The sequence below is a fragment of the Falco cherrug genome, chromosome 9 (genome assembly GCF_023634085.1).
Source record: "Falco cherrug isolate bFalChe1 chromosome 9, bFalChe1.pri, whole genome shotgun sequence".
NCBI classification, from domain to species: Eukaryota; Metazoa; Chordata; class Aves; order Falconiformes; family Falconidae; genus Falco; species Falco cherrug.
This window is the reverse complement of record NC_073705.1, coordinates 30,352,165-30,376,253: the sequence shown is the minus strand read 5'-3', so window position 1 is coordinate 30,376,253 and position 24,089 is coordinate 30,352,165. Positions and strand designations below refer to the sequence as shown.

Here is a 24,089-nt window from a genome sequence, read left to right as displayed (position 1 = left end):
TCCCAGACCCGACCACTATCACACAGGACTGGGAAACTTCACCTCCTTTCAATTTACTGTGTTCTGCAGACCTTTTGGTTTGCCAGTCTTTCTGTGAAGGAAGCGTCAGAAAGTTTTAAGTGCAGAGAGAGATTTGTTCCCCTTTTTCCCCCTTTGAAAGGCTGATCATCTATTTTTACAATCACATTTGTGTCCTGCCCAAGGGCAATGCGATTCAAACTGTAGAAAGGCCTTACCTCTTCTTCGGGAACCTCATAGACTTCTGTAGGACAGGGAAGAAAAAAAATGCATTCTTTGGTTAGCAAAAGTGTAATGTGTGTTACCAGAAAAACTGATCAGAATTTGTATCAACTGTACTTCTGTCTCTGGAAAATAACTTGGGAGAATCTGCTCTGAGCTTGATTCTGCCTCCAAAACCTTGGGGCAGCTACACTCCATGTCCTCTAGTGTGAACACCAGGAAGACTCAAGAAGTCTGATGAACAATCACTGTATTACTGAACCTTCCCCAACTCCACAACCTTTTTTTTGTTTTGTTGTTTTGTTTTTCCTTTTTCTCCCATGCCCCCAGAGCAAGATGAATGCTTGTATTGTGCAACCCTGTGTTTTCACACTTGTGGCAGCATTTAGCCTTTCCTTGACTCAGGGAGGAAGAGGCCGGGTAAATCATAAATATAAGCTGGCTCATTTGCGTGGCCAGTGTCCATCTCTGAGCTCTGGTGCACAGGTGTATTTTAATTCACAGATATTAAAAGCCAAAGCCACCAGCATCCTTGTATCTATGTCCACTTTCTTAATTGAAAACTGAATCATCTTTCAACAAATTTCGTAGCAGGCTCCATTGCTTTTTGTGGCTGAAAAGCATCCCAGCTCCCACCAGGGGGAGATGTTTTATTTTTTTAGTAACATCTGTCAGGAGATGGTTGTTGCTCGACACTGATTTACAGAAAGGCTAAGACTGAAAAGGGCATTTTAAAATGTCTGAAAAGTAACTCACAAAATCTTAAGTCATTCAGAAGAAAACTTTTGTAGTTTACGACTTGAAAGCTAAACACATTGCTAACGAAATTGCAGACACTTAAAGAACCGTGTGATCAGTCTGTAAAGGTTACATTCCAAGCAATTAATGAGATTATGAGCATACAAAACAACTTGAAGTTAGCACAGCTAAGGAAGATTAAGCAAGTATATCTGCACTTATAAAAGCAAATATGATTGCTCTTATTTTCTTCTGCTTTTGTTTCTTTTTCCAAATAAATTGTGCTTTACAGAACTTAAATAAATAACAAATAAAACAGTGTTATCACAGGACATGCAAAACATCAGCCTCTACAGAATTCCTTTAAGATTTAATCTTGATGTGATTTTAAAGTACTGAGTTTTAATTCCTATAGTGAAATGGGATTACTAACATACTGAGTCCTGTACTTGTTTTTGTTGTATTGATCCATTTGCATTACCCTGCTAGAGCGAAGAGCAAAAAAATAAATTATTTTGGGGCAAATGACTTGTTCTAGTTTTATTTATGCTTACCAGCAGATTTACTATTCAAGCTAGGCAAAACAACTGCTATAACATGGAAAAACCTGAAGGGGAAAATATTTTTGTTTTACTGATGTATGTCTTACGGTTTGTGCTGTGAATACATCAAATGTAATTCAATATTCCTCAGTCTTATGTTATTTTTATTTTAAAAGTGATACAAACTCCACATACCTTGCACATCAGAAGTAAGAGGCAGCTTTGAGGAAGTAGGGGGGGCTGACTTTGCTGTCTTCATAAATCTGCTCACAGGAGCTAAAAAAATACTTTATTCATATACATATATACTTGTGCACATACTTGTGTTTATATACGCAGTTATATTTATATATATACACACACATCACACACATATTAAGAACGTTAACAATGTAGCACTCATACAATAAGAATAAATATTAAGTAGGTCCAAGTGATAGCCTTTTGTGTGACCTTCAGCAAATCAGCTGAGGCAGAAAGTGGCTCTCATTTTAAAAGGGAAACATTATTCAGCGTTCATGCCTTGCTGAATAGGTTTGGTATTGTCAGTAATGTCAGAGAGCAGAACTACATGCTCTTCTCTGTTTACTTTTCACCTTTGGACTGTAGTAGTTTGACTCTCCAGCTAAATATACTTCAAATAGCAAGGTAAAAAAAAAAAATGAATCAAAGTCGGTCTTTATCTACTGAAAATCTAAAAATGCTTGTTCTTTTCCTGAGGCACTTCAGCAAACGGAATTTTAATGCTGTGGCTCCCTTGGATGAGGAAGGAGATCACATACCATGAAAACCTTCCTGGTTGTACAGGGGCTGGACTTTGAAACAGCTGAGTGAGAGAGGCAGGAATTAAAATGTGAATTCCAATAAAGTTAAAAATAATTTTCCTTGGCCTTGTCATGAATCAGAAGAGCCAACTGCCTTTTTGCAGGCTGCATTCTCTTTATTAGCTGCACCTCCACTCTGAGCCCTAGAAACAGGCATTAATTTGTTCCATTTTTTTCCACTGTTGTTCCTAACAAGGCAATAATTATTAGCTTAAATGACTAAAACTCACGTTTTTTAGGTAGTGACATGCTGCTTTCTGTGGGTTCAATATAGTTATCGTCGTCATTGTCCACTGGCACAATGTAATTATCCTATGAGAAATGCACAACAAAAATCTACCAGTTAAACCTCCATCATATCAACAAACTGTTGGGACTGAAGCCCTGGCAGCAGTTTACAATAGTTACCATTTCGCAGTGACTGCTGTTGCAGACATTTATCATCCTGTGCAGATGGGATTCCCCAAGACTGACAACCCTCTACCAAATTACTCCAGTATGAGACTGGTGGATAAAAGCCCTCCCTTCCTTTTGGTCCTGGGGTACCCTTTTAAGGTTCCTCTCTTCCCATTGCCTGCAGCTGGTTCTGGATGAGCAGAAACTATTCTGTGATCTGAAGAGCCTCCTTGATACTTGTCAGCATGGTACTCACAGGTCACTGTTTGTGACAATGTCACAAAAATGTACAAAATTATTTGTACTATAGAAGCTGAGACCAAACCATGGCATTGCTGTGTAGTCTACTAATTGATGTGGGGTCATCAGTCATTTAAACCGTCAAAACTTGTATATCTATAAACATTACCTCATCATCACTACACTCCTTAGGCTTTGGTGGTACTTTTGGTTTGGCAGCAGGAGATGGCAGTGGCAGGGATGGCACGGATGGTTTCTTTGGTCTGGACGTGGCTGCACTAGGTGTACTTGGGAGAGGTTTGTTGACGGGAGGAAGCTGCTGGTGACTGGTGCGATTGTCTTTTCATACAGAAGAAAACAGTTTTAGTAAAAATTACACATTGGCCTCTGGACCATCTTGTACTGCCTGTGTAAACAAGTCTGCTGAGGCTGCAGCTCAGGTCAGAAGGCAGACCTGAGTGTATGCTGGTCCTGGTGTTGAGACTTGTGTGCAAACTGGTCCTATTTCATTGCTCAAGGTAACAGCCTAGTCCTCTGCTGCAGAGGGGTTGCTTAGACACCGACTGTTGTATGAAAAACTGTTTAACTCCTTGGGGAAAAGGTGGTGGCTGGGTGGTGTAGTCTATTAATATGTCCTGTGCCAGTATGAACTTTGGTGGCAGAAAGTGAGAAAGAAAGTATCTTGACATATAAGAAAAACAACTGTTCCACAGCACAAAGGGTGGGACTGAAACACAAATTATGCCAGGTCCTCTGGGGTGTAATTTTAAAAATTCTTCCCCTTTTCAAAGGACACATAGGTGAAGTGCTGATAAACCTCTGTGACTACATATGTGGCATTTTAGCACTTCAGTGATTATTCTATAAGCAGCGACAGTCTTGTGTCATACAAAAATGAAAGCACGCATCATGCCAATGTTTCTTTACCCCATGGCTCAAATCTTATGTAACCGAAGCTAACTTTCCTTCACTTCAGTGCGATTTGCCCACGATTGAAAAGAATCAAAACAGGAAGAAAATGCACATTTATGCTTGACTGATGTAAATAAAATCTCGATTCTGTCTTGTTTTTCCGGATATTTATCCTCTTCAGTACCAATCTTGAAGGACAATACGGCATGAATATTTGGCCTGCTTTGTCCTCTGTTTTACTGCTTTCAGAATAATGATTTGAGATACAGAAAAGATTAAGAAGGGACCACTCTAGTCTTATGCACTTAATCTTCAATATGAATTCCTGCAGTAAAATTTGCAGATAAATCTGGAGCCATGTTAGTGCTATCTCCTGTACCTTTGCTTGAATTTTGTAGTTAGTAGATGTCTATCAAAGTCTCTAAGAACACATTATGTTAAAATTCTAAACATTGCTAACAGCAATACTAACCTGTTCCATGCTGTAATAACATACATAAAAAATCCTACCCCTGAAAGCTGAAGACTTACTCTCAGAATTAAAAGCAAACTCTTGAGGAAAGGACAGGTTAGTCCATTTGAGGCCACTTCTCTTCTGGTACTGATAAATACGCAATTATCAAGCTGACATAGTCAACTACTCCATAACTACCTGCGTATTCACCCCTAGAAATAGGGAATGAGGAGGGAATCTTCTTTTTCTCCTGCTCACTTGGAGGTGGCTCATAACTGTCATCAGGATTCTCTTCACTGGGGACCACATACATCTCAGAGTCAGAGTGGTCATCTGGATTTTCATAATCACTGTCCTAGAAAGACAGAACTTCCCATTTCTCATCTCAGAACATACTTACAGCTTCATAGCAGTATATGATACAAATATCCTTGCAGGAGTACAATTAACTAAGTAATGAGAATGTATTTTTGAAAGGACTCATTACACCCCCTTTTAATATTCCCTTTAAATCAACAGGCACTCCTGCCAGCCTCCCCTTCCGCTCCTCCCAGGAGCTTCCTGCTCCCTGGCTCCTTGCTATCTCCAAGGAGTACCTTTCACACCAAGCGCTCAGTCTTCAAATTACAGACTAACAGCTTGTTTCTTTTCACAGGACAGCTTCTTAGTTCCAGCTGTGACTCTTGATGTGTCCTGTCACTTCCTCTGCCTTTCCTATTTAAAAGGTGCTCAGGACCTAACTCCAGAAGGAAACTAGTCACTTCAGACTTCAGGATGACGGTTGTACCATTACTTTGTGTGGCTGATTATCATGACTTGCTTCATTCTAATATTCTCCAAAACCTTATCAGAAGTTTTTCACTTTTAGCAATAAGTGGCATTCCCCTCCTCACGCCTCCCACCCTCCCTCTCCCAAACAGATGATCTTGCTGGTTTCTGAAATTATTGCTCAGTTTGAGAAGTCCCTCAAATTGATGTCACATGCTTACTTATCCAAAAAGCTTAGTACTATCACCGACAGTACTTCTGAGTGTACTTTTAAGTTAATGCAAAAAAATTTGAGGTAGCTAAAAATCAGTGGCTACTTGTAAATAAGGGTGATGTAACAAATAACATTTAATTAAGTTCAACCACAAGTAGAAGATTAAAAAACCCCTTTTATTATTATTACTTGTGCTAGTGTGTTGCTACAGTAACCCCCTACTATCCCAAAATATGTACTTACAAAATCATCTGACCATTCTTCTTCGTTGTCTGCATGTTCTAAATAAAACATTAGAGTTATTTAAGCAGATGGAACAGTGAGCATAAACGTTTATCTTGGGTTGTTTTTTCAATGTATACTTATCATATTCAGCAAACAAACAAAAATAAAAGTCAAAATTTCCTGAACAGTTCAGAGCAACACATCTTGTTTGGACTGAACAGTAAATTAGATGCCTGCTTGCTTGTTTAGATAACTTGTTTGAGAGCTGTTGGAAAAAAATTAGAAAATGCAAACCTGCACATAGTCTGAACAGCAGAGCATGCACTTTACACAGTGTCCTGCTAATGTATCTCCTTTTTAAGTAGGAATAACAATTTCTACATAATGCAACTACCACTGACCTCAGGGCTTTGTACTTAGCTTGTTTCTCAGATAAAGCTGCAAGACAGCACACTAATTACAAGTCTTCATGTTAAACATGAAACAATTATCTGATAACTTCCAAACTCTGTCCTTTGCTTCAGTTTTCATATCATTGTTTCCTTAACAAGACAGCTGTTAACTTGTAAAAATGGGTGTGAACTAGTTTGAGGGCAGTGCTGCATGACAAGCAAATATAGTTCTACCTGTAAGATAATTCACAACATCATAATTGTCACGTTAATAGCATTAAGGTTCAGAATCTGTGATGATAATTTGTTCCGTTTTTTCCCCTATTTACTTTCACATCACAGTGTCTGGCAAAGAGGGCCTGGATGTGGGTTCTCCCTTTTTAGAACAGCCTACGTGCAGAACCCTGGTAAATACTGATTTTGTGGGACAACTTGCCACGTTTTGCTTGCCTCTCATTTTAAAGGTGTGAACTACCTTCAGAATTGTTGATAATCATAGACTATTCTCTCATTAAAAACAAATTAATGAGGAAATGTATAACTGAAATACTGGTAGGTGTATAGGCATCAAATATACATAGACATGCAGTTTAAATTTGCATTAATAGACTTACCTGAAGCATAATCCCTTTGTGGTAGACTTGGTGGAGGTTTTTTTTTCAGCCTGTAAACAATAATTATTACATTTATAATCTAGTAACATACACTAGAAGGGAACGTCAGCCAGACATGTTAAAAAGCTGGTAACAAAAGATACCTGCAGCTGAAGAAATACAGATTATCATCACAGATGCTTAGCAAATAGCTGCAGGAGAATGCTTTGAAAAGCTAGAAACAGATAAGAAATTAGAATCTATTCTGAGGGTTGGTGGGGTTTTTTTCTTTTTTTTTTTTTCCTAAGAACATATTTTGAAAGAACAGCTTCCTTGCCCACCCACCCTCCTCTTCATTTCCAATGCAGAAACAGATAACATAGGGGTCAGAGATAAATGCACATCTATCTGAAGATGAAAATCAGGCTCACAGAGGCTTTGCTAAGACTATAGCATAAGAAAGTGGTGCAGCACTCCCCTGTCATATTTCTGTAACTACCGTTTTGCATGCACTTTGTTTTCTGATTAATGTTTAAATGTACACTAGGTCTCAGGACCAGATTCAGTTTCAACTTACTATTATTTTATGGTGTTATGCCCCTTTTTTCATAAATACTGTTATAATGGCATTTGTAATACCAAGTGAATCCAAAGATGATTTGTAGAAATACTGAAAGGATCTTTGTGGCTATATATGTATGTATATGTATGTGTGCATGTATATTTATATGTAGCAAACAGGAGTATACATATATGTAATATACGTATATACATGTACTCCTGTTCATGTATGTGTATATATGTATGTATACTCCTGATTGCTAAATTGCAGCTGTCCAGAGAAGACCCTGAATTACAGCCAGTTGATATAGCAATTATTTCATTCGCATGTTAAAAAAAAAAAAAAAAAAAAAAAAAAAAGAGGAATTTGGGTTTAAAGTCAAAAGTAATGGCATGTGTGACATCAGAGGCCAGACTGATGCACCTGAAGAGAAACAACCAACCTTTGCTTTTTGTCACCATATAAAACAGTAACACCATTTACATTAAAATAACTCTTGAAAGTGACTTCTGAACACTGTGTGACAGATTCCCTGTAGCACTGATGAGATCTCACCATGGACCTGAGCCTTTGTCTGCTGAATTGATGGCTTCACTCATTCTTCAATCAGATCCTAACAAATTAATTTGCAAAAATAAACAAATTATGTAGAAAAAAATTGACAACAAAGACTTTAAAATGTTTTCTTGTGATCTCTGAGCAGTAGTGATATCGACAAATTTTGGTTTACTACAGGAGTGTGCTGCTTAGGTGTCATTGTTCAGGTAGCAGTGTAACTCAGAGTGGTGTCATGCTGGCACTAACACATCAATTCACAAACTTTTCCCATCTGTTTTGAGAAATTCTTTGGCTACTTTTGAGTTGAATTCATAGAATTCTGTTGTTCAGATAGTCACAAAAAAAAAGAAAAAGCACATGCATGAATCAATGAATAAATGGTGCAGGCATTGGTAAAGCTCAATTAAAAAAACCCAACCCCCAACCAAAAACACCACCCCAAAAAACCAAATAAAAAACCATCTAGGCACATTATTTTTGAGGTGTTTACCTGCATTGTTCATTACTAACAGCACTAATGATGGAAAATTGCTTTCTCAGAGTCTTTTAACTTCCCACAGCACAATATAACTTAGTGTACAAACAGTAAATGAAAAAGCATTCGTGTCTTCCATCCGGGTTAGCACAGGCATGTTAGAAAGAAAAACTCAGGGCCACTGCCAGGACAGATCTCAGGTCTTAGCAAGGGGCAGAGCAAGACGTATTGATGTACCTTGCAACATGTCTATCATGAGCTGTTCAGAGACAGTGGAGACTTGGAAAACAGTGGAACTGAGGCAAAAGTAGGAGGCTGTTGGGGTCACGGTGTAACGTATGGGGGTTAAGCCACCTTACACAATTCCAAGCTGCTAAGCAGAAGGCTTCGACACTTTGTCCCAGGCCCTGTAAATCCTGGCAGTGGCCCCAACAGAAAATGTAAATACGTTATAATGAAAGCATACACAACACAGAACAGAGGTCTGTGTCTAAGCAGTCTATCATGCCATTGTGCAGCTCTGAAATAGCATACCGATCCCAAGTATCTTTCCCCGTTTTGCAAATTAAGGCCACTTGTTCATTTTGGAACCTGAATATCAATAGAAGAAAAGAAACAATGTTTCTGTCAGAGCTGAAACAGTTCACGGCCACATCTATGCTTGCTAAAATCTCTTCCAATATGTTACTTGTTCTAAAATTCAAATCCACTTAAAAATAAAATAATTCTCACTGTACGGGTATGATTTACTGAGTGCCAAAACTGAAATCCAGGCTCCTTTGAAGTCAATTGGAGCTTCACTTTGCAACAGCCAGAACTTTACCCAATGTGCAAACCACAATGCAAACTGAAAAGACATAGCTCCTCCGCCAAGGAGTGGTTACCTAGCTATTTCAGGCTCTGATGGAGTTATCCACAGAGATGCTTGCAGAGTGGCAACTGACTCCATCCTGTTCCCTTGAAGTTAATGAGAAAGTACTGAAAGAATCAAATCCATCCAACTGACCATACAATATTTAAGTGGAAGACAGAACGATTTCCTAACATATCTTTAAATGGTTATATGAAATTATAGAAAATGCAGTTTTTGAATAAAATATTCTAGTGCTACGCCATTCTGGACTTAAGTAGTGAAGTATCTCTGTACTAGCTGTGACAGAACACAAATAATTCAAGTTTCCATTTACTTTAATGGGACTAGTATTTTTCTAAAATTTAATAGAAAATAAGTAATTTTCTGGCGGTTTTTAAATACCCATGAGAAATTTCAGTTCTAAAGGGCTCAATAAAATCCAAGTACATTTCTGAGAGTATGGTTTACAAGTTTTAAAACCAATGTAACACATCTTAGTATACACATTTTAGCTTCAACAAATAACCAAGCAGCATATGAGACTTCCCACATAATAGGGCGTAGACGCTGCCCACACAAGAGCAGAATGCACTGTACAGAAATTCATAACAACTTTTAGGAATTTTCCCCTCTATAGCATGCTGAGGTTGATCCAACAAAACACTTTAGGCATGTGCTTAACTTTGCACATAGGAGTCCTGTAGGAATTGCAAATATTAATCATATGCTTTGCGTTTATAGCACATTTTTGTGTTTTCCTGCACTAAATGGAGAATTTTTAAAAAGAATGCAGCAGAAGTCTGGGGTTTTTGCTCCAGCAACACTTGTTTTTACAGGCTACACCCAGAAAAGTAACCAAACGTATGAAGTAGTAGCCCTTTTCGTGTAGCACTTAATTCTCCTACGTATGCATTTCCTCACTAGTGTTTCTGCTCACTCCTCCAGCAGTTAAAATGTGCCTAAAACCTCTTTGTTCTCAAGAGTCCTTCACTTCTTCTGTCATTAACTCCTTCCATTTGCTTCTTAAGAAACATTTTAACTTAACAGGTTTTACAAAAATTATATTAACATCTTTACTGAGTTGAGTAAGTATGTATTAGTCCCAAGTGCACTAGATGATCACACTTCTGATTAAAAGATAAATTAATTGAACTTTGCAAACTTTTTCAGAGTTCCAAACAGGTTCAATCCAGCTGACAGAGAAACATTTCTTGAGCTGTATTCTCATGACCTAGTGGAATAGTTTGTTTCAAGCGTCAGCGACCACCTTGCAGAGTGAAACCCATGATTTCTTTCTTACTTCCACGTTCTGTACTACCAAGGATGTGAATATGAAAAAATGCCCCCAGCTCTCATTGTTTATAGAACTTTGGCTATACCTTTTGCTTCTACACCTGAGTACATAATCCTTTTTGACATGATCTGCAGAGCAGCTGGGACTCCAGCATTGTAAATAGTTTTGCATGTGATTAAGGGCAAGCAGGTGAATGCTATCCTGCAATGGGCAATATTTTTACTGTTGGAAAATTCTGAGTCAGGATGGGGAATAAACAACAGGAACTTTTAAGTAATGAAGAAACAATCTGTAGTTTTCTTTGCTTTTACCACCACTGTTCAGACTGCTTTCTGCAGACCTTTAAGACACACATGGATGGCAGACATATCCCTCCCCAGCTGTACCTGGCAGGTGAACTACACTGGAGAGCAAGCACTTGATGCAAGAACTTCTCTTACTTTTCTGCATAGTCAAGAGCCAATCCAGATTTTAGAAGTGTCTTAACAAATACTGGTAATAAGTCAAATGTGTATTTCATGAGTATTTGATCATTCTTTCAATTTCATTAGCAGAGGCTTGCAGTATACATCTGTGTGACAACTGTAGGCTTAGAGTAAGGAATTACACTGTTTAACTTACCTAAAATTATTTCTACTTATAACAGATCTGAATTTGAGTCAAAATGATTTTTTTCTAGCATATAGACAAATTCCAAATCTGTGCTATGTAAAGCCCATTTTTTTAAATACATGCTTCAGTCATACTTAGATCCTTGACATTTAATAAAATAATCCTCTAACTGAAATGGAGGAACTGATCAGCTGGATAATGGCATTTTTAAGAAAAAAACATCTAAAAAAAATAATCAAACAAGAAGTCCCCAAAGGGCACATTCAGAGGAATACAGCCAATTCTAATTCTGCAGAGCTTGGCATCTCTTGTACATATCCTTGTAAGTGTTGTCAACTCATGCTTTTATTGCAAGCCTCATTACGTGCTGGGTTCAAGATCTGAGTTCTGAAGTCGTGCAAACATGAGAATTTTTCTTCTTTTTTTTTTTTTAAATAAGAGTAAGTTTCTGGTCTTCATAATTGCAGAAGAGATTATTATGGCTTAGATGAACCACAGAAGTATCAGAAAGATTATTATATGTATTATTTTATATTTTGTTACCTCTCAACTTGTATTCTTATAGCTCGGGGAGGCAAAATGTGAGCTCTGTGCTACAGACATTACAAGAGTTTTTATGAGCCTGCTCTTTTTTGTGGATTTTTTTTTAATCTTGAGAGAATCAAAGAATTGCACTGTTACAGCAGCAATCTTGTATCTGATATTTAACGATGGCACCTCTGACCTTCCCAGCTTCAGCTACATTTAGTTCTTGTTATTTCTCCCTTGTCTGTCCTTCTCCTCTTACTCTCAGAGAAGGACACACAGTCAGAGCAATACTGATTAACAGCAGAATTCATGTTCAGGCAACTATGGGAGACAATTTGTTGCCTCAAATCATAAATAAGATGCTTCTATTATTTTTGCCATCTGCTTTCCTCTCAGCCATTTGAACTGGACCCACACCAACATTATTAACTACACAAACTACTACTGTGAAGTAGGAAGCCACCCTTTATTAAAAAGCAAGAACATAACAAAATCCCAATCTCCCTCACTCCCCTCCAAAAACCCACCAGAAGCCTTGACAGCCTTAGAAGCTCTTCCCTGTGAGCAGGTCCCAGGTGAAACTGAGGATTTTAGCAGATGAATTTCTGAACACAGGGGTCTATTTACATACTGTGTTAAAAGCAAATCCACTCAGATTAAGTTAAAGGTCCAAGGAGCTGAAAGTCATTTTAGAGGGAAAATTTGCTTTTGAGCATGTGTGGAAATAACAAGTACATATACCACATGACTGATTTGCTGCAAATTGCAGCAGTGCTAGAGTGAAAGAAGCCAAGTAAAGGAAAAAAGTAACCTCAAGAATCTATGTGATGTATCAGGTGCTACCATCAGAGCCTGTTCAAGGTTTGTGGACAGAAACACGGCTGTGATAAAAGAGGCCACAAAGGAAGGCTTGCACCCTGCCTGGGAAATGGGAGAGCCAGGTGGTCCCTGCTGCTCCTAGAAGTGTATCCCCCCTCCTGTGGCGGGGCTAGTGGCTGCCCTGCAAACACTGGCTCTGCCTGGGCTGACAGCAGAGGCATCGCCGAGCCAGTCCGGCTTTCTGGAGCGCTTGCATAGCCAAACCAGGCAGAGCCCTGCTACTTCTCCCACCAGCGTACCGATCATTTCCTACATCCCCAGCATTAGCTCTTGTTCGAACCATACTTTTTCTTTCCCTTGAACTGAGCCATCATGGTCACTCTTTTAAGAACAATTTTAAACAACATTTGCATGTGCCTTTTATGTATGAGAGCTGTATTTCTAGATTTAATATAGTTGTCTTGGAAATACTGCAGACACTGTGTACTAATTAACTTTTAAAAGTACTTAGTACTTTTGTTGTCAATGACCCGTGAAAAGAAAGACATCTGAATAAGAAAAATTGCATCCAAATGGAAGTTCAATGCAAATAAGCTATTGCATTAAGGAAAATAAAGTGTGCTAAATAGCTAATTGGTTTAAATAGATGTTTGACTAGAAAGAGTGAATAGTGTATTCATTTGACAAGGATGCAGAATTACTGGAATTTCTTTCTCTGTGTAAATACACATGAATATTTGATGATACTCATATGCACGGGACATCGATATATATGCTGTTCAGCACTTCTTACTGGAATAAAGATGCTAGGTAATGCTGAGTTTTGTTTTACAGGACTGAAACATAGGAGGACTTAGCATTTTTATGGGAATACTGACTATGATGTCTGAACAGCGGGTTCAAGGTGGAGCTCAAATTAAAGTGTAATTGCAGCTGGTAGCCTGAACAGTGGACTGAGAAAGGCACACACCCAAACAAGTGATGATCATTCTCAAAGCACATGCAAGAAAAATGCATTTACCCAAATACTGTCCTTTCAGGGCTACAAACACAACCTCCTATAGGAGACCAATTCTGCAACTACTTTGTGGTATTTTTAATACTGATGACAATTCTGCATGTTGCAGCCTGGACCGAAGCTCTGTACATATGCTGAAGTACATCTCTCTATGATAACGTGGTCCCATCACTAAAGTAAAATACACTATGCTAGCAATCTGAATTTTCCCAAATTGATAAACTAGTACTGGCATTTCAGACTTACTTTTTGAACTTGTTTATTATCCCACTTTCATTTTTCTTGATGTCATGCACCATCTTTTGAAGCTTCCTGTAAGATATTAAACAAAGCCAGCATTAAAATTACCATGTGGTTTAACACTAATTTATATAAATTAAGAAAAATGTGCTTAATGTATGTTCAATAAGTAGTTTAGCTGTTAAATCATTTATGTATGAAGTTGTCCTCCCTTTTTAACAGAGCTCTTTGGCACGATTTGCTTCTTCTTAATACAATTAATATATCCTCCTCCTTAATACAATTAATTATAGTTTAAACAATTGATTTAAAAATGCATCAGGAAAGAACATCGTTGCCTGCATTAGTATTTTAGAATATTTCTGCGTTAACATTTTATTCAGAACTGACTTCACAACACTTAACAGCTATAATGGGAATGCTCTCTGACTTCTGACCTTACACGAGTCATTTTATCAGCAGACAGTTTACCTCATTCCCATAGCACCTGCAGTTACAATAGGAGGGTGAAAATTACACATTCCTGGTCTCAGGTCATCTGAGAAACCATTAGAGTACCTGTGAGACTGAGCTATAAAAACTTGTGATCTCAGGACTCCAGTTTCATGGACTGATACCTGGAACCATAGAGGTTTTTTATTCATCAGCTTCACTGGCCTCATTAAAATTTTACTTGTGATCAAGGCAATTTAAGCTGAATATCTCATTTTTCATTCAGCAAGTATTTAGAAACCCACCTCGCTTCACATTTTTAAAACACACACCACTAAAATCAAGTCAATGTCAGCAACACAGATATAACTTCCTGCAAAAGACTAATTTTATAGTGAAACCTGTTGGAAGTCTGGTTATATTAGAAACTTCACATGTATTTTTAGTTTCTTCCCAGTGTATGTTCTTCCTGTTCACCTAAACTAAGTATCTTCTATTAGACCTAAGCTGAAGGTTTTATTACAATCCATAAAGAAAAGCAATGTTTGGTTTTGGTTTTTTTTCAAAAAGGGCTTAAAAATGCCTTCCATTCTTCATTGTAAGCTATGTGATTCCACATTTTAGGGTTGCCTACCTCATCTCTGATGCATGACCAGGCTACCAATAGTGTCTTGGAAGCTTTGCTTACAAAGAGAAGTGCAGGCATCAAAGTATTCTTTCCCTTTTTTAAAGCTTTCTTTAAACTTGAAACATTATTCAGACAGTTGAGTAACACATAGAGCTTTGCCAAAAAGAAACTATCTTCCAGCTTCATCATTAGTGACTACAGCTGTCTCTTAAAAATTAAAGTAACTTCTTCAAAGGGGATTGGAATTAGATGAGAATTAGCTAAACAAAATCAGGAAATAACAGCACTAACATCATGTGATTATTTGTCTGCAGTCCATGGCTCAGGCTGAGCAGATATGCAGCCACTCAAGGCATCAGGTAGTGGTCAAGTACAGGCTTATGCTGACAGGGATCTTCTTACCTCTGGTACCAACTCTAGAGCAACTGTGGTAGTTAGTGACAATTAATCCCACTTTATAAGTCTTGCTTTAAAAGAACGGTTAAATAACTGAGTATGTGTAAATTTTTTGAATCCTGAAATAATGAAGCTTAATTTTAGTCTTAATAATGTTTATTGACAGAAATATCTGATCCTTTCATTACGTTGGCTGGAACTGAAGGATATTCCATACTTTCAGTAGCCCTGTAATACAGCAACATGGAACATCATGTGCTGACAAGCTGGGTCTGGTACTTCAAGACTATTCCTAGAGCCTAAAACTTTACCCAATTTTTCTTAAAAAACAATCCAACCGATTCTTTTTAGGTTCTCAATTCTGGAAAAAAAATATCATAAGAATAACGGACAAGTAATTCACAAGCACATCTTATGTTTTGCTCAAAACTCATGCTATGAATAATTTACAGCAAAAGGATATAGTGTTATATGCTGATATATATATAAAGACTTATAGGTTTGAGAAACAGGTGCACAGCAAAATGTTTTGCGATTTCCTGCAGCAATGCACTGCATCTACAAGAATAGCTTGGATTATTATCTAAACTAACCAGATACATTCAATCTGCAAATCTAGGGTGAAGATTGCAGAACTTCTGCTTTTCTGAGTGTTTGGGTTCCCCCCCCCCCCCCCCCCAATAGATTCAGCTTCTGGTTATGCTCGAAACATCACAAATAGCCATCTTCTGCAGTTTACCGTTTCTGTCTTGTACCCCAGCTGGCACCTGGCAGTGTCTATAAATGAAAAGTAATGAGGAATGAAAAGAATGAGAGGAGATTTAAATGGTTTCGTTCTAGTTTGGGGAGAATGTTTGTCTGCAAGCGTTTGTGTCCTTTTCAAAAAGGCTTGCTAGCCTTTAATTAGAAAGGCTTGTAAGCATCAGTTATTTTTCTTCCTGTATTTATTGTTTGCTAGAAATAGGACCCAAACAACAAAAAAATCCAACTATAGATTGAGATTGAAATATTCTTGCTCATCTCTGACATTAATATATCTTTACAATAGCAAAATTATGGCTTTGTTTTGAAAAAAAGGTGTTTCATTTTTCACATGACTGATTATATTGTTGCTTTGGTCTCTAATTCTCCCCCCCCCCAAAAAAAAACCCCGCCCCCAGATTTATAACTATGAGTATCCAGAACAGTTTGCTTTTCATTTGATCATATTTAGGTGAATTGGTTAGACTATCATGGGTATTCCATGTGCACTGAATAAGGCTGTAGTTTAAAAAAAAACATTTTGATATTATTTCCATTTAAATTAGAGATAATTGAATGTGCTGCTGCAATCAGATATTTTTCCCATGCAGCTGGACTGAAATCAAAACATACCCATTTTTGCATAATCAAATTTCCTAAAAATCTGTCTCTTTTATTCCTCATTCTTTTCCTGGAGCCATTTCATTTTCTAATTACAAACTGTGATAAATTAGGAAGTATCTAATAGGTATTTGTGTGAATTCTTCCAATTTTTAAAGTTACATAGCTCTTGCAAGAGTTGCTAGAATACTAGGTTTGTTGCCTCCAGACAACTTAACTTGTATCAAGCCTACGAGACTAAGCAGATAACCAGTGTACTGTATGGTGTAAATATAGGAAGTCATCAAGAACATATGATCTCCAGTTCAACCCCCTTTGACCCATGAAGTTGAACAAGCTTCAAAAACCAGTCTGTCCAGTTAGCTGGAGGCCAAGATTTCTTGAGGTGCCTGCTGATATAATAGGCTACAACTGACAAATTTTATAAAGACCTGTCTGTAAGAGAGACAGAAGAAAAGGTGAGAGAGAGACAGACAGCAAAGCCTATAGCAAAAGGATTCTGCAAATCTTAAGGGTCTCAAACCCAAGCCTCAAGGCCATTCCAGAGCAGTGAGAAAGCGAAGCATGGAAGGGCATTTAGACACTTAATGTTTTTGCCTGGGTTGGTGTATCCGACTAGCTCTCAAAGGCTTTTTGTCTGGCTCTCAAGTACTTAAGGCAAAACTCCAAGTAAAGAGGCTCATTGCAGGAGGAATTCACTAGGGCAGCAGCCTGAGAGTATCTGGGAGATGGAGGCTACTATGGCCCAGCGCAGACAGCCCTTGCTTCAGGTACATAACTACAATCTTCTTTCTTCACAACACGTCTGAGTCAGGACCTCATTATCTACTAATGTTTATTCTCTAGTTGTCTTCTTGGGATGAACAGATACTAGAAACAGTCAAAGACCCGAATCAGCAAATACTTAACATCAGTTAAGTGAAAATAGTTAGTTAAGCTAGTTTTACCTTACATTGCAAGTAATGAAAGGTAATTAAGAGGTCAAACTTAAGAGTTGTTTCTTAACTGCAAGCACCAACTCTTCATTCAATTCAGTTGAGAGCTTTTTGTTTAAATTCAAGTTTGCAGATAAAGGTGCAGTCTGTGTCACGGTTAATCTTTGAAAACACTTTTCAGCAACAGATAGCTATTTTGAGATCCAGTTTGTGTCAGGTAGACTGGATGGGACCTTTTGATCAGTAATTCACTGCACACAGAATTGATTTTCAAACTTTTGCAATGAGAATTTTGGAAGTCTTGGCTCTAGGTGCTTCTCAGAACTTTTAGGTTTCTTACAAATACATTAGAAATTCTGCATGTTGGAGGGAATAACAAAAAAAGACTGTTCAGTTAATCCTAAAAGGAAACACTTTAGTCCTGCGTTGCTGTTTTTCATATCTTACCAATTTCGACCTCCAACAAATCGGGGTTATCAGACATGTTGACAAAGGGGTCACTAGCTGTGATACATACGTAAAGGAAGGTGGAAGGGTTTACCATTGCAAATACAATATACCCTGAAAGAAGGATTTGCTGTGTCACAAAATACCTAGCTGTGCTCAAGGACTGGCAGAGCTGCCTTGAGATAAAATGAAACAAACCCACCCTCTCTTTGATCTGGTCACAGCTCAGCATATAAGGAATGTATGTCACGTGAAGGGTGATGGGTGAGCCTGGCCTGTGACACATCCCCACTCCCAAACATCAGTCAGAACTTTGGCTCTTTGGCATATAAGCTATCCCACAAAAGCTCTCCTAAGTTAAAATATTTTTTTAAAAAAATATAAATAACATGCCAAAGAATAAAGTGTGTAAAAAGCTTTTGACCTGGACATGAGATGAGGGACAGTCCCCAGCTTTGACAAAGAGGAGTCTGTCCTAATTTCAGACAGACCTGTGTAATAAGGAATTCTCCTACCACTTATATTAACTTTTGAGAAACTGCATTTATCGGTATAATAAGTCTGTAAAGACATTTACAAATATACATTATGTAAATATGTGTATCATGGCTCAGAGCAGCTGGCATGAATGGCTCCTCAGTGGCCATGGCCTCCCCTGCTCCTGGGAACAGCGAGGGATCTGTGTGCACAAACAGCCGGGTCACCTACTCGGCACTTTGGACCTCCCTGTGCACACTGGATGTCAGCATCTTAGCTGTACAGCTGCCTGTGTCACATGGTGACTGACAGCCCTTAGCGAGTGACACCCCTCTGCTGTAAGGATGTGTGAGGTGGTCTCTGGGGTGGGAAGCCTGGGCACAGTTGCTTCAGCGCATCCAGCTGTGAGCACAGATGTGCGTGCTTGCAGTTGGGAGCTGGTCCGGATCGTGTCTGTGGAAACAGGGCTGACGGCAGCGGCAGTAGGGAGTGGTGGCAAAACAAAAACCAGTTTTAAATGAATCACAGGATGTTTTCTATAGTACAAGCATACTTCTGTTTAGCTGGACGAGTATACCTCCCTAAATTTCTGGTGCTTACAGGACTGTCTGAATTACCTGTTCTGCCTCTAGAAAAATCCCCGTCTGCACTCATGTACCCGGTTCTTCAGTTAAAAAAGGGCAGAATTTTGAACAGGATATATTCAGACAGGTCTGTAAGGGAAGCTTTGTAAACAATGTTGACACATTCAAGATTAACTGACCTGCATATTCCTCCTCCTCCCCTCAACATCAGTTAGATCTTTTAACTGATGAATTGGTTTCAAAATAATAAGAATATTTTTTTTAAAAAATCATCACACTGTCAATCAGTCACTTTGAACTTCAGTTTCAGCTCTTACACTTTTTTGGATGCACCTGTTTCTCACTGACCGGGCACCCTGTAGTTCTATGTCTAGAAAGTCCCATTTTCTGCAGATCATTGCTACCTCCGTCCACTTAAAGTAAGATTGTAGGTAGGTGTAACCTTCATTTTTGTCTTCAGAAAGGCAGCATAACAGATCAAGTAAAATCAAAAAGTCTTGTTTTTCAAGCAAATTCAAATGCTTAGCATTGGAAACCTAGAATGGGATTTAGTAACTGCAAATTTAGACTTAAACCAAAAACATCCCCTAACCCCCCCACCTGCTTCAGCTATAAAGTTTTGCAGAAAAGAGCCACAACAAAGGAAAACAAAAAGCAAGGAAGAGTATAATGGAATTTGGAAAATAAAAGCCAAGTTATTAGAAGAAAAAAAAGCAAAACAAAGAGCAGAAATTTTAAAACTACTACAGCTACCTGTGTTATTAAAAACCCCCATGAAACTAAGGAAAGAACATCATGCCCAGCCCCCTCCTTCTCACAGCACAACTGTTCCACCACCTTCTCCCCAGCTGGTGTTTATTTTTGTTTCTATTAGCCTTTAGTTTTATAAACAGGTGTGCAGGTGAACAAATTAAGAAAGGAAGTTATTGTTTTAGGACCAAGGGGAAGACTCCTGCTTGTGTGGGGCAGGGGAGGGGGAGGGGAACCTGCTGACCTAGAAGTGGATTTGTAAAAGTAACACTTGAGATTTTGAAAAGCTTGAAGCTCTTATCTTGAACGATCTTCTCAAACTAAATTAATGAAGAACAGAAGTACCACCTTTCTTAAAATAGGCCTCCTTTAAAGCAGTGCTCCTGACATGGTCTTTGTGGAAGAACATGAACCTCAATGAACTGAGTGTCTTCACAAGGTGCACAAAACTGGCAAGCAATATGAAAATACATCTAAAACAACCCAATTAATTATATAAAACAACTCCACTCCCTTCTACCTCCCTTCTAATTGCTCAGGAGAAAGCAAAAGGAAATTCCCAAATACAGAAAGCATCTAACTTCTCTCGTTAGACCTCCTTCAGGTGCTTCAGATCTCCATACACACACACTGATGTATCATATACTACCTGGAATAGCAAGAGTTGAATTCCTTTGCAAGGAAATGCAGGCTGGCATCAGCTGGCTGGGCTGGACCCGGTGTTTTCAATGGCTGTTACATGTGTATAATGCATGAAGACATAACTGAGTTGTTGAGGAGTAATCAGCTAAACTGCTTCAGCTGCTTCTGGTCTAAGACAGGGGGTTACTGCCCCTCATCCACTCCGGGGGCTTATCACGGCTCACCCCTTGCAATGCCTTTCATGACGGGAGGGGAGGAAGTTTGGAGCTGGAGGTGGTAAACCTGTGACACCAAACCATCAGTTCAAAGCACCGAGCCTTTGATCTTTATCTGTAAAGCTATCTCAAAGCTGTGAAAATTTGAATGAGGCTTGCTTGTGGGAGAAGTCAATTACAGACACCCATCTGAGAGGAAGAAGGAACAATGAACTGTCTTCTGCTGTGTTCATGAGATGCACAAGAGGAAATGAGTATAAATAGTTGAGTTTTGTTGATTTTTTTTTAAGTTTGAGTAACATCCTATTCTGCTCACTTTTCATCATTCACTATTCTGTCTAAAGGCAAACCCCATAATTAGAGCAGGTGTGTGTTTACATGGTACACACAGAAGCACAGAAAGGCTAAATATTGATCATGCTTTTCACCTTCAAAAGTCCTCTATATAATCTTCTCAAGCTGTCAATCTGTCTTACACTAGCAAGTACTAACATAGACCAGTATGTAAAGGCATAATACATCTCTGACACAAATCAGTCCTAACGTGAAATTAAATAGTATACTTTGAGGTGATAGTAAGTTCTTTCAATGCACAGAATTTCCAGTTGGTGGGGCTGAGGTAACTTAAAACCTTAACGACACCAACTGCTTGGTGAAACTGCTTCCTCATTTTAGATCAAGCCTGAGGCTTGTTCTGAATATGTATGGACAGTGTATTAGTAGCAAAGATTTCATGTACTTAAGTCATACAGTACTTTTTGCAATTACTTTTTACTTTTGTTTAGCAGAGAAGAATAGTAGACCTAGTTCCTGTTACCTTTTTTTACTACTATTTGGGACTTCACAGCTCCTTCTGAATATCAGAAAGCAGTGATGGCCAGGTAGTCTTTAGTACAGCTTTTAAAAATACACACATTTAATAACAGCTGAAGGCATTTCAGGTTGGGACACCTCTTCCCACTTATCCAGCTTGCTCCCCCTTTATCTCAACTAAATAATAGTGATACTGATAAGAAGTACAGAAAATAATTAGCTATTATGATATGCTGAGTATTGCACATCACTTCTTGACACAAAAAGTTAAGAGGTATTTTCTGAACTGTGACTGACCTGACGTATTTGGTCACTTTGGTTAACTGATCCATTTCATGAACCAGCTGTCTGGATATGAGCTGATGCATTAAAAAACAGAAAACCCACAGAGAAGCTACATTCATAAGGTTTACTCCATTTTCCCAAAAGGTTTGAAATCAACAGAAAGAAACTAAACACATTAGAATACTTTAAAACACAGTTCCAGTTAAAACTAAGTGAGCACTGTACCTCCCTGCAGGACTAGTACCCTACAGCCTGGTAGCTGAAGGAAAGCAAGGACTGAAATTTGAGAAAGTATTTTTTGTATTTCACCAAAAAGAGGAAGCACAAAGTCCTTACAGGGGAGTCAATATAGACAGGACTTGGTACGGACCCAGAAAATTACCACCTGTCAGTGGTAACATTACCTTCAGTTGCAATTCTACAAGATTTTTTTGCAAGGTGAGATAACATTTCTGTCAGTCTTGCAGGCATGTAGATTGAAAGACTGCCACAGGCACATGAAGGAGATGAAAATGAATGAAAAAGTAAGAAAACTGAATGAATTGAACACAGAAAGATGAAGGTTTAATTTTGATTCCATGTTCCAACAGAGTGGGTTGTTCTGGTTTTCCTCCTCTCTTACCTCTTCCACAAATTTAAAATCTGCCATTTTAGCTCTGGTCACCTACTGAAGGACATTGAAAAAGTCTATGTCTAACTACGTAACGGGCTTAGGCAAGATTTAGCCAGATGTTAATGCACATCTAACTTCAACTATCTTCAAGTTAGGTAAGTACCTAAATTTTGTGTTAAGGCCTTGCTAACGTGGGCACATAAGCCACGAGGTGAATAAACGTATCGTGTGATCTGAGTGCAGTCTTCATCAGTGTCTTTGTGTCATTTAAGATTGCTACTGAAATACACTTCTAATGCAGTGATTTTAATCCAGGGGTCCTCAAACTACGGCCTGCAGGCTGGATACGGCCCCCCGGGGTCCTCAATTCGGCCCCCGGTATTTACAGACACACACCCCTGCACCGGGGGTTGGGGGGGACCAAGCAGCCGCAGATGACTGCCTGCCACTTCATCCGCGCGCCGGCCCCCTGTTTAAAAAGTTTGAGGACCCCTGTTTTAATCCATTAAGTTCATAGACTGTGAAAGATTAAAAAAAAAGCTACTGCCAAAATCTGTCTTAAAACAAGGTACTGAATTATTGGTTCAGTTCATACCTGCTCAGCATGAGTATGAGTAAAGGAAAAAAATCCCATAACTGGGCTTTCAGCATGTTTTTTTAAACTTTCCTTTATGGCCCAATACTTCCTTTTCCATTCTCTGACAAGATTTTCCCCTCCCCCAGACAGTTTCTCAACAGGAGTGCCTGAGTTGGAAGGAGATGGGAACTCTCTCTTGTTCCTCTCTAAAGCATAACTTTTTTTTTTACTTTCATTTTTTTTTCTTATCCATTAGCAACTGAAGTGTAGCAACTAATTTCCTCTGTGTATTTTTGCTGAAGTCATATAATGCTTACAGCAAAAATTGCGGATGATGTATTTTATGCCTTTAGCATCAAATTCCCTTTAGCTGAAGAGATTTTACCACTTGTTTAGGATGATGGGGGTACAAAATAATGGACACATTTTTTGACACATCTGATGAAGACTAACGAACATTGTGGTACGTGAGCTGAAAGTGGTTTTGCTCAAGCTACAAAGCATTATATCTACCATAGATGTGGGGTGGCACTGGCAGGGATCTAATAGAGGCTACTCACAGATCTACCTGTATTGTTTATTTTGTACTGAAGTCTATCAGATTCTGTTAGACCTTTGGAGAAGTATTTTGGTCTCTAGGGTTATACAGCCACTTTGATGGAGCCCACTCGGGCTGCCACTGAAAGGGGAAATTCTGCTTTTTGCTCTCGGTGCTTGCCCAGCTATGATGAATAATGGAACTTCCAGCTGGGAAATTAACTTCTTTTTTCTTTTGCCAATTTAGATTATCAGCAGGATCAATCCGGCTTCATCACATGGCCATGGGAATCCCAGTGCCAGTGTGAGGGTGGAGACGAGCGGCAGGGCGAGCAGGGGCTTTGGGAGGGTGGAGGAAAAGGGACCTACTCTTTTGGCAGCAGCTCAGACTTACGCTAAGTTAAAACTGGCCGTGTCACTACAGCTTCAGTAGCACTGAGCTGCCTCTGTGCTTCTTGCAGAGATGCCTGTCGTGTCTACGTTTTAAGACAGGAAGGAACCATTTAGCCATATGTTATAGCTGCTTGGATTAATAGCCTACTTCACCCGGTTGTCCTTGCATTAAACTTGAGAAGTATATACTCATGTTTTTCATATTATTGCCTCAGGATGCATTATTTTAATTCTTTCTAAACTATTTACTGTATAGTATATAATTGACATTGAGGTCATAAACCTGTAGCATTGCACGTCTGGCTTTGCTTACATCTGGGAAATGAACTTATCCAAAAAGTGTATACTATCAGATTAGGATAAAGATACCAACAGAATTTCCCAGCCTCTTTTACCTCTCGGTCATTTACTATGGCTTTCATAAAACAAGCTTGTCTACACTCTATGTAAACTCCTTTCACAGCCTACCAAAAATCGAAGATGGTTCCCTACAGCCAAATGAGACT

General features: G+C 38.7%; 1 protein-coding gene across 6 annotated transcripts in view; it reads right to left on the bottom strand.

Annotated features, from left to right (window-relative positions):
- BLNK (B cell linker) overlaps nucleotides 1–24,089 on the bottom strand; it is a 100,349-nt gene that overhangs the window by 17,098 nt on the left and 59,162 nt on the right. For 4 of the 6 annotated variants that reach the window (XM_055721285.1, XM_055721286.1, XM_055721290.1 and 1 more), the window contains 9 exons: nucleotides 13,504–13,569; nucleotides 8,668–8,724; nucleotides 6,560–6,609; nucleotides 5,572–5,609; nucleotides 4,545–4,701; nucleotides 3,150–3,319; nucleotides 2,575–2,656; nucleotides 1,716–1,796; nucleotides 237–262 (listed from right to left, as the gene is read on the bottom strand). In XM_055721285.1, the coding sequence (XP_055577260.1) occupies nucleotides 237–262; nucleotides 1,716–1,796; nucleotides 2,575–2,656; nucleotides 3,150–3,319; nucleotides 4,545–4,701; nucleotides 5,572–5,609; nucleotides 6,560–6,609; nucleotides 8,668–8,724; nucleotides 13,504–13,569 (727 nt within the window). The remainder of the gene's footprint in view (nucleotides 1–236; nucleotides 263–1,715; nucleotides 1,797–2,574; nucleotides 2,657–3,149; nucleotides 3,320–4,544; nucleotides 4,702–5,571; nucleotides 5,610–6,559; nucleotides 6,610–8,667; nucleotides 8,725–13,503; nucleotides 13,570–24,089) is intronic. The other 2 variants (XM_055721288.1, XM_055721289.1) reach the window with 1 other exon arrangement.